Source organism: Camellia sinensis, chromosome 1 (genome assembly GCF_055761805.1).
Source record: "Camellia sinensis isolate YWXY chromosome 1, ASM5576180v1, whole genome shotgun sequence".
Lineage (NCBI taxonomy): Eukaryota > Viridiplantae > Streptophyta > Magnoliopsida > Ericales > Theaceae > Camellia > Camellia sinensis.
In genome coordinates, this window is record NC_138961.1 from 54,476,465 (window position 1) to 54,491,753 (window position 15,289).

Genomic DNA, 15,289 nt, shown 5'->3' on the forward strand with positions numbered 1-15,289 from the left:
TTATGCAAAAAAGAAAAAATAAATTTCACACTTTTTTAAGTTAACAACTTTCACACTTTAAAACAGTTTTCAAAAGTGTGAAATTACATTTTCGAACTAAAAGGATGGACTTTTACCCCTTTTTTTTTTCTTTTTCTTTTTATATAATTTCATATTTAATAGAGATCTATAAAATTATGTAAAAAAATGTTTAAATTTCACATTTTTTTGAATTTAGGAGCCATGAACTTTCACACTTTCAAAAGTAGCTTTCAAAAGTATGAAATTTCAGACCCTTGGATTAAAAAAATGTACTTTTTACTTTCTTTTTTTTTTTTTCTTTACATAATTTCATATTCAATTGAGATCTTATTTGATTAAATTTTAAAAAAATCATGGGACCTAATGGCAAACAAGTCCACTCGGTGGGACTTTCTACCAATTTACCCTAAAAGAAAAATGATATACATTTATAAAGCACGGACACAGATACAGACACGGACACGGACATGGGACACGGTGATTTTAAAAAATGGGAACACGAACACGGATTATAATTATTTTTATTACATATATTTGCTATGTAGATTAATATTATGTTACCAAATAATCAAAATTAATAAAAAATAATACCAATTCAATATCACTATATTTAAACAAATTAATAGATTATCCATATTTGAACACGTGTGTCCCTGCCATGTCCCTTGAAAACAAAAAAAAATTAAAAAAATAATTAAATGGCGTGTCCCTTCCGTGTCCCTGCCGAAAATAATAAAATTAAGGGAAAACACCACTTGGTGTGTCCCATATGTGTCCCCGGCGTGTCCCCGTGTCCTACACAGCTACGACGCCTATTTTTAAGTGTCAGTGCTTCATAGTTCATGCCTATAAACCGTCCTCTAAACTTTCGAAATCAGTATTTTGTTGCATTTTTTATTATATTTGAATGAAGTATTCATATAATGACATATAGTAAATATATAAACCTATAAAGTTTGCGTGTCTTCTCCATTTGTTGTGTCTAACATTTTTTGAAAATTGTCCTGGTAGCCTGTTCGTGTCTATGCTTCTTAGGGAGTCAAGATAATCTGCTCGAGACCAACTTTTTCAGCCAAATTCAATGAGTTTGAGCAAGCTTGTTCCCCACCCAAGCGTGCGCTGTTCATCAACAGCTCAGCCAATTTGTAGCCCAAATGATCATCTAGTAGTACACACCATATGAGTCTTATGACCTCTATTATTCATTTGAACTTATCATTTAAAAACCCTAGGAGAAGGGAAGGAAAGGTTTACATTTTCCAAATCTACAGGAAGTTTAAATCACGAAAGGTCAATAGGTAGCCTCTTAGTACAGCTTTCTAGGAAGAAAAAAAAGTCAAGTACCTTGGCAGACGCTTCGCCCCAGGTTGTTGTTGTCTTTCAGAGGATCAATGATGTTAAGATGCTTTAAAGGAAATGCCTGCTCTCTAGTCTCAAGTTCCCATGTTGAAACTGAGAAAATATCTGTTTCGTTCTTCAAAAACTCCTTACTAAGCAACAAGTCACTCCCATCATTTTGTGGTGCCCCTACTGTACACCAAAAAAAGAAAAAGACAAAAAAGAAAAAGGGGAATCAGGAAAAAAGAGTATCTTAAACAATTAGATGAGAAGGACTAGATCGAGAAAAAATAAATAAAACCCCCTGCCACTACAATCTGCTATAAATTCTATTTAAATCAACATCACACAATGTTTATTTCAAAACACAGATCCAACCATTTTTGTGTTGTTCAGACCCACAAAAAATGAAATCCATTTTCATTGGCAAATGCATAAATTAATGCCAGCCAACGTATCATTTTCTTTTTTCTTCGAATTTTAATTGACAGACTCCATTTCTTAAAAAGTCATTCATGCATCTGACCAGTGTAAAACTTATGGAGCCCAAATTTAGAATCTAGGATTCACTTGGGGCTTAAAATGATGGTTTGCTGTCTGTAAATTGACATGTGCCCAAAATGTGGCAATTACAAGGAGAGCTTAGAGCATGCTCAGCACACTCCCAGTATCCCTAATTAATAAATATCACTTACCCATTATTTCTGGCAGAGAAGATATGGAAACCGGACCATTTAAACTAACGCAGTATTTTTTCCAGTCAAATGTGCTGTAGTAGTCCAAAAATCTAAACAAGACCTTCAAATATAACATCACAGTTAGCAGAACAATCATGTACTTAGATAATGATGCAAAAATGGAAATGCAGACCAAAAGCACTCACTGAAAAAGGACCATCTATTGACGAATGAAAGAGATTAATTATATGCAAGACTAGCAAATCCAATGCATATGTTGATATCAAGCCATGGAGTGCACCAAGAATCCGGCTCTCATAGTGGCACCAAGCTTTAATTAAGATTATACTGCGTTTGAAAAGATGATCTCTCCCAATAAATTGATCAACCTAAAAGAAAGCAGCAGAGAGATGTCAAATAATCAAAAGATCAGTACTGTTAGTGAGCTAAAGTGAATGTAGAGAGAGAATGATGGATGCTTTCACTTCTTTATCAAGCTAAGGTGAAGCTGGAACAAGAAAAGAGAAGGACAAAGATATTATTTTCTTAGTTCTTGAACTATTTACTAGGAGAGGAAAGGAGAAAAAGAGAAAGTTATTACTAAGAAGCATAGACACTTCTAAGAAGGTGGCGTATCCGTGTCATGTTCGTGTCGGACACCAACACTCGTTGGACACTTCCCGACACATGTTTGACACTCGTCAAAATGTGTCCTATTTTTTAAAAAGTTTTTTAGATCCGGACACTCTTCGGATACTTAGAAGACACACGTGTCAATTGCTTAAACACATGTGTCCACCAATTAGACACTAATGAAACTAATTATAAGTTTGAACTAAATAACTTAAGATACAATAATAAAAGAAAAACAATGTAAATTTATAAATGAAGTGTTATATTACATTTTTAATTATCTTTGAATGATATATTTATATATATGACATATAATAAATATATAAAACTATATATTTAGTGCGTTTTCCCCATGTGTTGTGTCTTTCTTTTTTTAAAAATGACGTGTCGGCGTGCCCGTGTTGTATTTGTGTCACGTGTCTGTATCCATACTTCTTTTATAATTGCCTTAATTTTAGAGCAGGAATGGGAATGTGGCATGCTATATGTTCTATATTGTGAATCTTTAGGGGAAGGTTTATTTAGATTGTGCCATTGGAATTTGTTAAGGTCTTCTAAATGTGAGCATGATGTTAATTAACAATTAGACATTTAATAAACAGTGGTGCTACATGCACCAATTAGTATACTAACTAGTGTACCAATACTAATTATGACATTATTATTGACTCCACTCATTATACAAATTATAAATACCAAAAACCTCTTCAATTATGCCACATCATCAATTGGTACACTCGTTAGTACACTAATTGGTGTATATAGCATTATTCTTTAATGAAATACATTCATACTCACTTCAAAGTTTTCCTATGTTCAAATTAATGTTGCATAGGGCGTTATAGCCCTTTTCTTTAGATACTCTTATGCCAAAACTCTGGTCTTTCTAGATTTTCTTAATTACATGTGATTATTTTTCTTACAAGAAAAACGCTAACAAAATAAAATAAAATAAAAATTTGAATGGATAAAGTTTGCTATTTTAGAACAAAAGTGTACCATATTTCGAAACGCGCTCTTATGCCAAAACTCCGGTCCTTCAAGATTTTCTTAATTATATATGATTTTTTTTTTCTCACGAGAAAAACACTAACAAAATAAATAAATAAATAAATAAAATTTTGGATAGATAAAATCTATGTTACATGGACTCATTTACGAGTATCGGGTGCTAGTGTGTATCCAAGAGTCAGATCTTCATAAATTTAACTCTTAGAATCTTGAGAAACATATCAAAAATTAGGTGTGAGTACGGGGACACGTCCTATATACACACACATATATATTGCATATTATATAATATTCTCGGATGCGATGTTGTAAATTATGTAGAAATATACTAGAAATTAAATAGGATTAAGGAAAAATATGAAATTTTTATATCTAATTCATGTGAGGGATAAAATATTGCTTTACTAGCAAATGTGAGTTTCTTTCTTCATATATTGTAACAAATTAAAGTATTTAAATTGGGTACGAGTGTCAGACACATATCCCACACCCTGACCCATGTCATATACTGTGGATACGAGTACTCTTGGGGAAAGAGGAAAGTCCATCTAACACAGGATAAAATTCACTATTTTGGAATGAAAGTGTACCATGTTTCGAAACAAGCATTTTCCAAAATGTAAATAGTTAGGGATAGTGTATTTGGGTAACTATGATGAAGACATTGTTCTTTCTCTTTTCTTTTTTTAAATGAAGTCGGTGAAGAATTAGTTAAGCTAAAGACGAGAATAAATAAATAAAAAAAGAGCTAAAATCCCAAAGTAAACAAAGACATTATCCTCAGTGCAAACCCACCAATATATCGTAATAATAAGCTGAAAATGAGTGAAAACTACAAGTTTTGAGTTTGCGAAGACAAAAATGAGGAAAAAAATGAATGGAAAGATACTTAATACTGAAGATTTTGAAAGCGGATCATAAAATAAGATGTAGCCTGTTACTAATTACCAAAAAAAAATATATCCTTTTAATTAAATTAATAATTTCTTTATATATTTTTTGTTCTTCATATATATATATGTATACTGTATTTTATTAAACTAAGTAAGATCTAAGGTAATCATAGTACCAACCCGCTCAAGAAAGCACAGAGCACTGAGCCCTGCTATTTGATTGAAAGAGATGTCTACTGCTATATCCTGCACAACGCATTTCACAAGCCTAACCTGTCACCAAAAATCCTGGTGTCAAGACCAGTATATACATGGGCTAGAAAAATTATAAAGAAATATTTATTTTATTACAATGGAAAGATGATAACAATGTCCTAGGCAAACCAAAAATAAACAAAAAGCAACTAAACAGTCAACATGCTTCTCCATTTAATACTAAAGAAAGAAATTGTTTAAAGGGCAAGAAATATCTACACCGAATTAATATGAAATAAATGTATAATGAAAAGTTAGGAAGATTAAGAAAAAGATGATGGTCCTAGGTTGAACTAAATGGTGATTAACACTTCCTATATTGGACCACGAGTTGTTGGGGGTCAGAAAAAAGTAACTTAAAAGGCCAACCCCCACTGTGGTACCCATTAATCTAAGAAGCTAAGAGGGGTAGAATGGGTACAAACCTATCATTTTGCATTATTTGCACAAAGCGGCCAGACTCATACTTGAACCTGTGTGCTCAAGCTTAGCAGCCCTAGTTTTCACCATGGGATTAATAGATAATGTTTGGCAACAGATATTGCTTGTTTTCTAGGATCATTTTCCACTTCATGTAAAGATTTTATGAAAGGTGTCTGAAACTTCTTTTACAATTTAGGAAAAATTGTTTCCTCCACTTTGGTTCGGTCAAAGTATTGTACATCTATCATCATAACTGTGGATGTAAATTTCTATGGACATATACATGCCACCATATATATGTATTACATAGAGAGAGAGAGAGAGAGAGAGAGAGAGAGAGAGAGAGAGAGATCCACCACTGTCTTGTGGCTTCTTCTTTGAATTCACTTCACTTTTGCCATACTAGGTTATATCTTTCTTCCAATCCACCCTATTATGCTTTCTAGTTATTAAATTAGTAAAGTATTAAATAAGAAAATACTGGCAATTAAAAGCATCCGCATCAGACTGTAGAGAGCATCAGCATCAAATTTGTTTTCCATCAGTCTCAACAATTTTTTCTAAATTAACTTTTTGTTAAATTTGCTACAGTAGTATCTCAACAACTTTGTTGAGCCACTATTCATTAGCTACATGATTTTTTATTATATTTTCTAGAGCAAAACTGGGCCACAATCTTTAAACCAGTTGTCCACCCGGATATCCTACCGGATGTCTCGTGAGTGCTTGTAGCAGAAGAAGAAAAATGCCCAAAATTAGCCTAACCAATCGATCGGCTGGTCAATGGTATTTTTTTTTTTTTTTTTGCATTTTTTAAGAATTGTTTGGGTGGCATCTCATCAATTTAATAAAAAAATAAAGAATAACAAATATAGTAAGAAATTAATATTTGAATAAGATTGAGTTAGAATACAGAGTTTGATGTAGTGAGTATTAAAAAGGTGACTAGCTAAAATAACAAAAGTGGATTTTGGGTTATAATTTGACTCAAAATTTGTTGAGGCTGATGCGGATGCTCTAAGGCAAGTAATAGTACATATCTAATTATGTTAGGCGCACATCCATTCTAATAATCGTCATTTATGGTGCATATGCACAAAAGACAATTTGTTGAATGACAACTTGACTATCACCTCTGACAGCTTGAGAACCAAGCAGAAACTAGCCTCCAGTTTCAGAATCATCAGCAAAGCTTACACCAAATTTGCAATGGCTTTATGCCCTTAAACTTCTACATCAATTTATCAAATCAAAAGTTGCTAAAAATAGCCAAAACTCTATCTACATTGTGCTCTCATCCCATACTCAGCTGATCCCAAGCCCAAAAACTGTCACTTCCTTGTGTAATTATTAGACAATACTAATAGTTGGGAAAGGTTTTGGATGAGTTGCATTATATTACTCACACATTAAATTCACTTGTCCTGCCTAGCGACTTTTTCTCTTTCCTGATAATAAATCAACTCTTTAAGAGTGCCAAGTAGACAACCTTATGTACAAGTAGTTGAATTTTGTAATATGACTATAAAGTTGAATATGGAGAGATAATAAAGACACAAAAGAGAAAAGAAAGAACATTAAGGTTTAGCGTGGTCCAGCCAATCTTGGTCTACATTCACACACATAAAGTCCTATAGGTTACATCTTTCATTCACTCAACTTAATACTCTTGTTTACTTGATACACCATATATATATATAGAGTGGGAGATACAATCTTACATATTCTGATATCTTAACAATTAAATCTTATCTTCAACACTCCCCCCTCAAGTTAGAACACAGAATAGTTGAAGTGAAATGTCCAAGTTGAACTCGAAAATAGGATTATCATCACAAACAACTACAATTAAGTTCTCCAAAAATGCCAGCAATTGTAATAGCTCCCTTCAATGACAATTTCGGAGAACATAGGTAAAGAATCTACATTTTGCAATAGAGAAATGTGCATGAAATCAGTCATGATGGCAGTAAGAGAAACCAACCGAGAGAGAAAGCAATAAGGCCGAAACAACGGCAAATCACCACAAACAAAAAGGTCGGAAGAACGATGTATCACAAAACAAACAAGATTGCCAAAGAAGCAACGTCCCACAAAGAATGCTATTGAACACACTGGTAGTCCCAAATACACACACACACAAAAAAAAAAATGAAACATTTGCTTATCACATCAGCAACACTACCTGAACAGGGAAAAAAAAGAAAAGAAAAGGTTAATACGGATCAACCTAAGGAGTTGTGAGAATAATGAAAACAAATGGACTGGAAACTCGACATATCACAAAATGCTGGAAATTTGTGTTAATGTATATAATAAGATAGTGGCATGTATATAATATGATAGTGGTGTTGGTGGCAGATAGTGGCATGTATAGAATATGATAGTGGTGTTGGTGGCAGATAGTGGCATGTATATAATATGATAGTGGTAGATAGTGGTAATATATAATATGTAAGTGCCATATAATGGGTTATAATGATGTTTGTAATATCTCCTATATAAGGAGCGTCATTTGGTCTTGTAAGATAAGAAATTTTGAATATAACAGAAATATATTCCTTCTTCCTCATATTTTCGGAGTTCTTCTTCCTCATATTTTCTAAGTTGGTATCAGAGCAACAAAAAACACAGCAGCCCTAAAACCGTCATAGCCATGTCGGAAGTCACGTCCGAAACCACTTCAACCCCTGCCGCTGCCATTTCGGTGAAAACGTCCAACTCTCACTCTGTCCAAATCACCACCATCCGCCTAAATGGTGATAATTTTCTCCGCTGGTCACAATCTGTCCGGATGTATATTCGTGGGCAAGGACAGATCGGTTACATCACTGGTGACAAGAAGGCTCCTGCTGTTAATGATCCGCTGTTCGACAGTTGGGACGCTGAAAACTCCATGGTTATGACATGGTTGGTCAATTCCATGGAGGAGGATATAAGCTCTAATTACATGTGCTATACTACTGCACAAGAGTTGTGGGATAATGTTAGTCAGATGTATTCTGACCTAGGAAATCAATCTCAAGTTTTCGAATTAATTTTGAAGTTGGGAGAGATTCGTCAAGGAGATGATTCCGTCACCAAATATTTCAATTCGTTGAAAAGGTTGTGGCAAGATCTTGACATCTTCAACACATACGAATGGAAATCGGTTGACGACTGCAACCACCACAAGAAAACTGTGGAAGACAGCCGTATTTACAAGTTTCTTGCCGGCCTCAACATTGAGTTCGATGAAGTGCGAGGAAGAATTATTGGCAGACCTCCTCTCCCATCCATTGGCGAAGTATTTGCCGAAGTCAGAAGGGAAGAGAGCCGAAGGAGCGTCATGCTTAAGAAAAAAGGTACTGGTGAATCAATTGGAATTTCTGCTTTAATTAGCGATGCTGCGGCCAATAAGGCTGCAAATTACCAGCGCAGGTTTGATGATAAGCCACGGGTCTGGTGTGATTTTTGCAACAAACCTCGCCATACACGCGAAACGTGTTGGAAGATCCATGGTAAACCTGTCAACTGGAAAAGCAGCAAACAAGGAGAGAAGAATCGTGGCTTTCCTACCGCTAATGAAGCCGATTCAGGTCCCTTCAACAAAAAGCAGATTGATCAACTCTTAAAGCTGATAAAATCCAACTCCTCATCCGGTACTCCTAGTGTTTTGTTGGCACAAACAGGTAGAAATCCTAAAGCCTTCTCTTGCCTAAACTTCTCTCCGTGGATCATAGATTCCGGTGCCTCCGATCACATGACTAGTTTTTCCCATTTATTTAGTACCTATTTCCCTTGTTCTGGTCATGACAAAATCAGAATAGCCGATGGTAGTTTTTCACCTATTGCAGGAAAAGGATTTATTAAACTAACTGAGAAAATTAATCTCAATGTTGTTCTTCACGTCCTCAACTTAGCCTGTAACCTTTTGTCTGTCAGTAAACTATCTAAGGATTCTAATTGTCGTGTTACATTTTTTGAATCCCATTGTGAATTTCAGGACCAGAACTCGGGGATGATGATTGGGCGTGCTAGGATGCTTGAAGGTCTTTACTACTTTGATGAAGTACCTGTTAGTAATAAAAAAGCTCAAAGCTTTAATAGTACTAGTTCAATCTCTGTTCGAGAAAAAATAATGCTATGGCACTATAGGCTAGGACATCCTAGTTTTCTTTATCTGAAACATTTATTTCCAGAATTATTTAAAGGGATTGATTGTTCTTCTTTTCATTGTGAAAGTTGCATTTTTGCAAAATTTCATCGCTCTACTTATTTGCCAAAACCTTACTAGGCTTCCAAACCTTTTTATTTGATTCATAGTGATGTTTGGGGCCCTTCTAAAATCACTACTCTTTCTGGTAAAAGATGGTTTGTTACATTTATTGATGACCATACCCGCTTATGTTGGATTTATTTGATGAATAAAAAATCTGACGTGAAAAATTTATTCACAAATTTTTACAATATGATTGAAAACCAATTTCAAACCAAAATTGGTATTTTACATTCTGATAATGGAACAGAATATTTCAATGAGCAGTTGGGTGAGTTTTTGGAAAAAAAAGGGGATTTTTCATCAATCTACATGTCGGGATACCCCTCAACAAAATGGCATTGCAGAACGAAAAAATAAACATTTACTTGAAGTAGCACGTGCTATAATGTTTTACATGCATGTTCCTAAATATTTATGGGGTGAAGCAATTTTAACAGCCTCTTATTTGATAAACAGGATGCCTACAAAGGTGTTAAAACACCTTTTGATTGTCTCAAAACTTTTTTTCTTGACACGAGGTTGTTTTCTGATTTACCCGCCAAAGTTTTTGGATGTACTGCCTATGTTCATGTTCCCAGTCAATTTCGTTCAAAACTTGACCCTCGTGCTATAAAATGTGTTTTTTTGGGTTATTCCTCAAACAAAAAGGGGTATAAGTGTTTCGATCCTCAAACCAAGAAATTTCATGTGAGTATGGATGTGTCATTTGTGGAAACAAAATCCTATTTCCCCAACACTTCTCTTCAGGGAGAGACAAGTGGAGTAGAAGACCATTTTTGGGATATTTCTATCCCGCTCCCCAATGTTATTTATCCTACACAAAAACCACATCTGTCTGATAATGATCACTTAGGAGAACCAAGTTCTATGGTGCCTAGTCAAGAAGATTCTTGTTTAGGGGGAGAAGTACTACAAAATGATCTAAATTCTGAGCTTTAGGTTTATACTAGGAAGCGATTTCATCTGAGGAATAATGACCCGAATGTCCATCCTAATGACCCGAATGTCCACCCGAGTTCTGGCATCGAAATTTTAGGTAATCCTATTCCTTCTATTTCCGACCTTGATGTTCCTATAGCAATTAGGAAAGGTGTCCGAAATTGCATTAAACATCCTATTGTAAACTACCTCTCCTATCAAAGACTGTCTAAAAACCATAGAGCTTTCACATCTAGGATTTCACACTTGTTTGTTCCAAGGAATATACAGGAAGCATTGGATGATCCGAATTGGAAATTAGCAGTCATGGAGGAGATGAATGCTTTAAGGAGAAGTGGTACTTGGGAGATAGTTGATCTACCCAAAGACAAGAAAACAGTTGGGTGTAAATGGGTGTTTACGATAAAATGTAACGCAGATGGAAGCGTTGAGAGATACAAGGCGAGACTGGTGACTAAAGGCTTCACTCAAACTTATGGGATCGACTATCAGGAGACGTTTGCTCCTGTTGCTAAAATAAATTCCATCAGAGTACTGTTATCTCTTGCAGTAAATTCAGATTGGCCTCTACATCAACTTGACATTAAAAATGCATTTCTCAATGGTGATCTTGAAGAGGAGGTGTTCATGAGCCTACCGCCGGGATTTGAGCAGAGACTTGGAAGCGACAGAGTATGCAGATTGAACAAGTCATTATACGGATTCAAACAATCACCAAGAGCGTGGTTTGAACGCTTTGGGAAGGCAGTTATCAGTTATGGCTTCTCGCAGAGTCAAGCAGATCACACAATATTTTATAAACATTCAAAAGACAGTAAAATTGCAATTTTGATTGTTTATGTTGATGACATCATTTTAACTGGTAATGATGAAGCAGAGTTAGCAGCCCTCAAAGAGAAACTCGCAAAAGAATTTCACATTAAGGATCTGGGAGCCCTCAAGTATTTCCTCGGAATGGAATTTGCAAGATCCAAGGAAGGTATATTCGTTAATCAGAGAAAATATGTTCTTGATCTCCTTGGAGAAACATGTATGCTTGGTTGTAAGATGGTGGAGACTCCGATCGAGCCTAACTTGAAGTTACAAGCTGCTAAGGCTGAAGAAGTCAAAGAGAGGGAACAATATCAGCGACTTGTAGGGAAATTGATTTACTTGTCTCATACGCGGCCTGATATTGCCTTTGCAGTCAGCATGGTAAGTCAGTTCATGCACTCACCAGGGGCAGAGCACTTTGAGGCCGTTTATAAGATCTTAAGATATTTGAAAGGAACTCTAGAGAGAGGCTTACTGTTCAAGAAACATGGACATCTTCAAGTTGAAGTATACACAGATGCAGACTGGGCAGGAAGTGTTACAGACAGGAGATCAACATCCGGATACTGCTCCTTTGTATGTGGGAACCTAGTTACATGGCGGAGTAAAAAACAGAATGTGGTAGCTAGAAGTAGTGCAGAAGCAGAGTTCAGAGCTGTTGCCCATGGAATCTGTGAAGTAATGTGGATTAAAAGAATTCTTGAAGAATTAAAGCTTTCTCACCCGACACCTATGAAGGTCTATTGTGACAACAAAGCAGCTATATCTATAGCTCATAATCCAGTTCTACATGATCGCACAAAACATATAGAAGTGGATAAACATTTCATCAAGGAGAAAATCAATGCTGGCATAATCTGTATGACCTACCTTCCAACAGGTGAACAATTAGCTGATGTGCTAACGAAGGGACTACACAAGAAGCAATTTGATAAGCTGACTAGCAAGCTGGCTATGGAAGATATCTTCAAACCAACTTGAGGGGGAGTGCTGGAAATTTGTGTTAATGTATATAATAAGATAGTGGCATGTATATAATATGATAGTGGTGTTGGTGGCAGATAGTGGCATGTATATAATATGATAGTGGTAGATAGTGGTAATATATAATATGTAAGTGGCATATAATGGGTTATAATGATGTTTGTAATATCTCCTATATAAGGAGTGTCATTTGGTCTTGTAAGATAAGAAGTTTTGAATATAACAGAAATATATTCCTTCTTCCTCATATTTTCGGAGTTCTTCTTCCTCATATTTTCTAAGTCAAAATAATGCTACCAAACATACCAGCAGTCCTGAAACAAGTAAAAATCATAGAATTTGCTTACCACATCAGCAAACCAATGGTCAAATCAAGGAAGAGGATAAAAAAAAACACATTGATTTAGTCAACACCTTGACTTTTTTTTTTTTTCCCCTCTTCCTTGAGTTGACCACTAGATTGCTGATGTGATAAGCAAACTCTATGATTTTTAGTTGTTTCGGGATTGCCGGTATGTTCAGTAGCATTATTTTGTGATATGCCAAGTTTCCAGCCCATTTGTTTTCATTATTTTCGTAACTCCTTAGAGTGATCCATATCACCCCTTCTTTTTTTTCCCCTATTCGAGTAGTGTTGTTGATGTGGTAAACAAAAGTTTCGCTTTTTTGACCAAATTATAGGATCTCCATATATTCTTATATCTTTCATATATTCTGATATCTGTAAGGATTAGAGAATTCAGTAATTGTATTTATCTCAATAGAGGTATATTATATATAACTGTTACAATGAGTATAAAAAAGACATTACAGAAATTAGGTGTAATCACAATCAAACAGAATCTTAAATCTAGGCCTAAATATATGAAACAAAATATTTGCAAATATACAAATATGGAAAGAATCAATAGACAGCTAAGGGGGCTACCTAACTGTAAGAATTTATGTATTATTGATTGATGTTGTTACAAGATTGATTGATATTGTGTTATGTATTACAACTCCTATATATAGAAGAGAAGGTGGTAGTAGGTGTAGTGTAGTGGAGGTGGTAGGTGAAGTGGGTGCTAGTGGAGATAGTGGAGGTGGTAGGTGAAGTGGGTGCTAGTGGAGATGTATGTATTATTGATTGATGTTGTTACAAGATTGATTGATATTGTGTTATGTATTACAACTCCTATATATAGAAGAGAAGGTGGTAGTAGGTGTAGTGTAGTGGAGGTGGTAGGTGAAGTGGGTGCTAGTGGAGATAGTGGAGGTGGTAGGTGAAGTGGGTGCTAGTGGAGATGGTAGGTGGAGGAGTAAATTGGTAAATTCTAACAGCCCCCCGCAAACTCAAGGAGGATAGAAACTAACCAACTTGAGTTTGAAGAGAGGAACAAAACAAGAAAATACATAAAAAGAAAAAAGGATAGGAGACACTGTATGGTCGTGTCAGACCGTTGGTGAAGACACTGTATGGGGGTGTCAGACCGATGTAGAAGACAGTTTATGGGGTCATGTCGGACCGTTGTAGAAGACAGTTTATGGGGTCATGTCGGACCGTTGTAGAAGACAGTTTATGGGGTCATGTCGGACCGTTTGTAGAAGACAGTTTATGGGGTCATGTCGGACCGTTGTAGAAGACAGTTTTATGGGGTCTTGCTGGACCCTTGTAGAAACTAACCGGAATCAATGTCGGGACAGTTTACAGAGTCTTGTCGGACCCATAAAAAATCGCATCCTCAAAAGGTGCGCTCAATTTTTCAAAAAGCGTGCCATCAAAAGGCGTGCCCACTTTATCAAAAGATGTGCCATGAAAAGGCGTGCCAGTTTGTCGGGCGGCAAGAGGCGCGCGATGCGCGTGGCTGGCCCTGGCTATTTAAAACAAGGTTGAGGCGAAGGCTGTGCATACGAGTCTGAAACCTCTGAACGCTCGGAGAGCTTGTCTCTGCAAATCTTGAAACACCCGTGGTCTAAACCCTTCTCTGAAACACTTAGCAACTCAAAAACATGGCCTCTTCTTCCCGTCCAGTTACCCAGAACCTGCTCACGCTCTTTCCAGAACTGAACGAGCCCACAAGAGAAATAACTGGTGCGGTGGCCAGTGAACCGCAACCAAACACCTCTGGTTTTGCTCCATTGAACTTTCCGATGCGGTCGGTGGAGCAAAAAATGGCGATGCAAACTGATATTGAGGCTAATCAGTATACTCTGAAGTCATGCGTGGAAACCATGACGGCGGTCACAAATTTGTCGAACCGGCTGCAGAGTAGGACAAATGAGGTGCAGCATTTAAACTCCCAGCTGGCTCTGCTCCAGCGCATGTATAAGGATGCGCGAACAGAGATAAGCGTGCTGAAGGCGGAAAATAAGGAGCTGAAACGGAAGGCCACCGTGATGTTCCGTTTTGGAGGTCCTCCATATGCTGCAGTGGAGGAGCAGAGAGTAGTGATCGTGCCCAGTGGAGTAGGAAACACGGAGGCAACACCGTCAAGGGCCGCCCAGGACGGAGGCAAGAAGAAGAGACCTGCAGCAGAGTAGATCGGTGGGTGGCCGTCTGCAGAAAAGAAAACAAAGCTGTTGTTGTTGTGATGTTTTTTTTTTTTTTTTTTTTTTTTTTTTTTTTTTTTTTTTTTTTTTTTTGTAAAATGTGGATCGGGGTTGATCCCTGAGATGAATAAAATATGGTTTGGTGTGCAAAGCTATATGGTATGAATGGAATTGAAAAAAAGATTAAAAATAATGTGAAAGAAAAATAAAGAAAGAAATAATAAAAATATAATTGAAATCAAAAAGGAAAGATGGGAAAAATAAGGAAAGTGGTTTGGAGAAAATAAATAAAAATAATGGAGTTTGAAAGCAAACGGAGGAGAGATGATGATGTTTTTGTTTTTTTTTTTTTTTTTTTTGAATTGGTTTCGCAAAACCCGAAAGAGTAGCTGGTAGATATATGAGATATCTAATATATATATAGATCTATTATATATCGAGTATATATATTTAATACTATATTATATATCTAGTATATATATATATTATATATCGAAATGTCTGAGGCA

At 36.0% G+C, this 15,289-nt stretch overlaps 1 protein-coding gene across 1 annotated transcript in view; it reads right to left on the reverse strand.

Moving 5' to 3' along the window:
* Window positions 1-15,289, reverse strand: part of LOC114257933 (uncharacterized) — a 39,076-nt gene that overhangs the window by 6,073 nt on the left and 17,714 nt on the right. The window contains exons 3-6 of the mRNA XM_028197751.2: window positions 4,754-4,846; window positions 2,243-2,425; window positions 2,055-2,157; window positions 1,366-1,551 (exon numbers count right to left, since the gene is read on the reverse strand). Coding sequence (XP_028053552.1) covers window positions 1,366-1,551; window positions 2,055-2,157; window positions 2,243-2,425; window positions 4,754-4,846 — 565 coding nt within the window. The remainder of the gene's footprint in view (window positions 1-1,365; window positions 1,552-2,054; window positions 2,158-2,242; window positions 2,426-4,753; window positions 4,847-15,289) is intronic.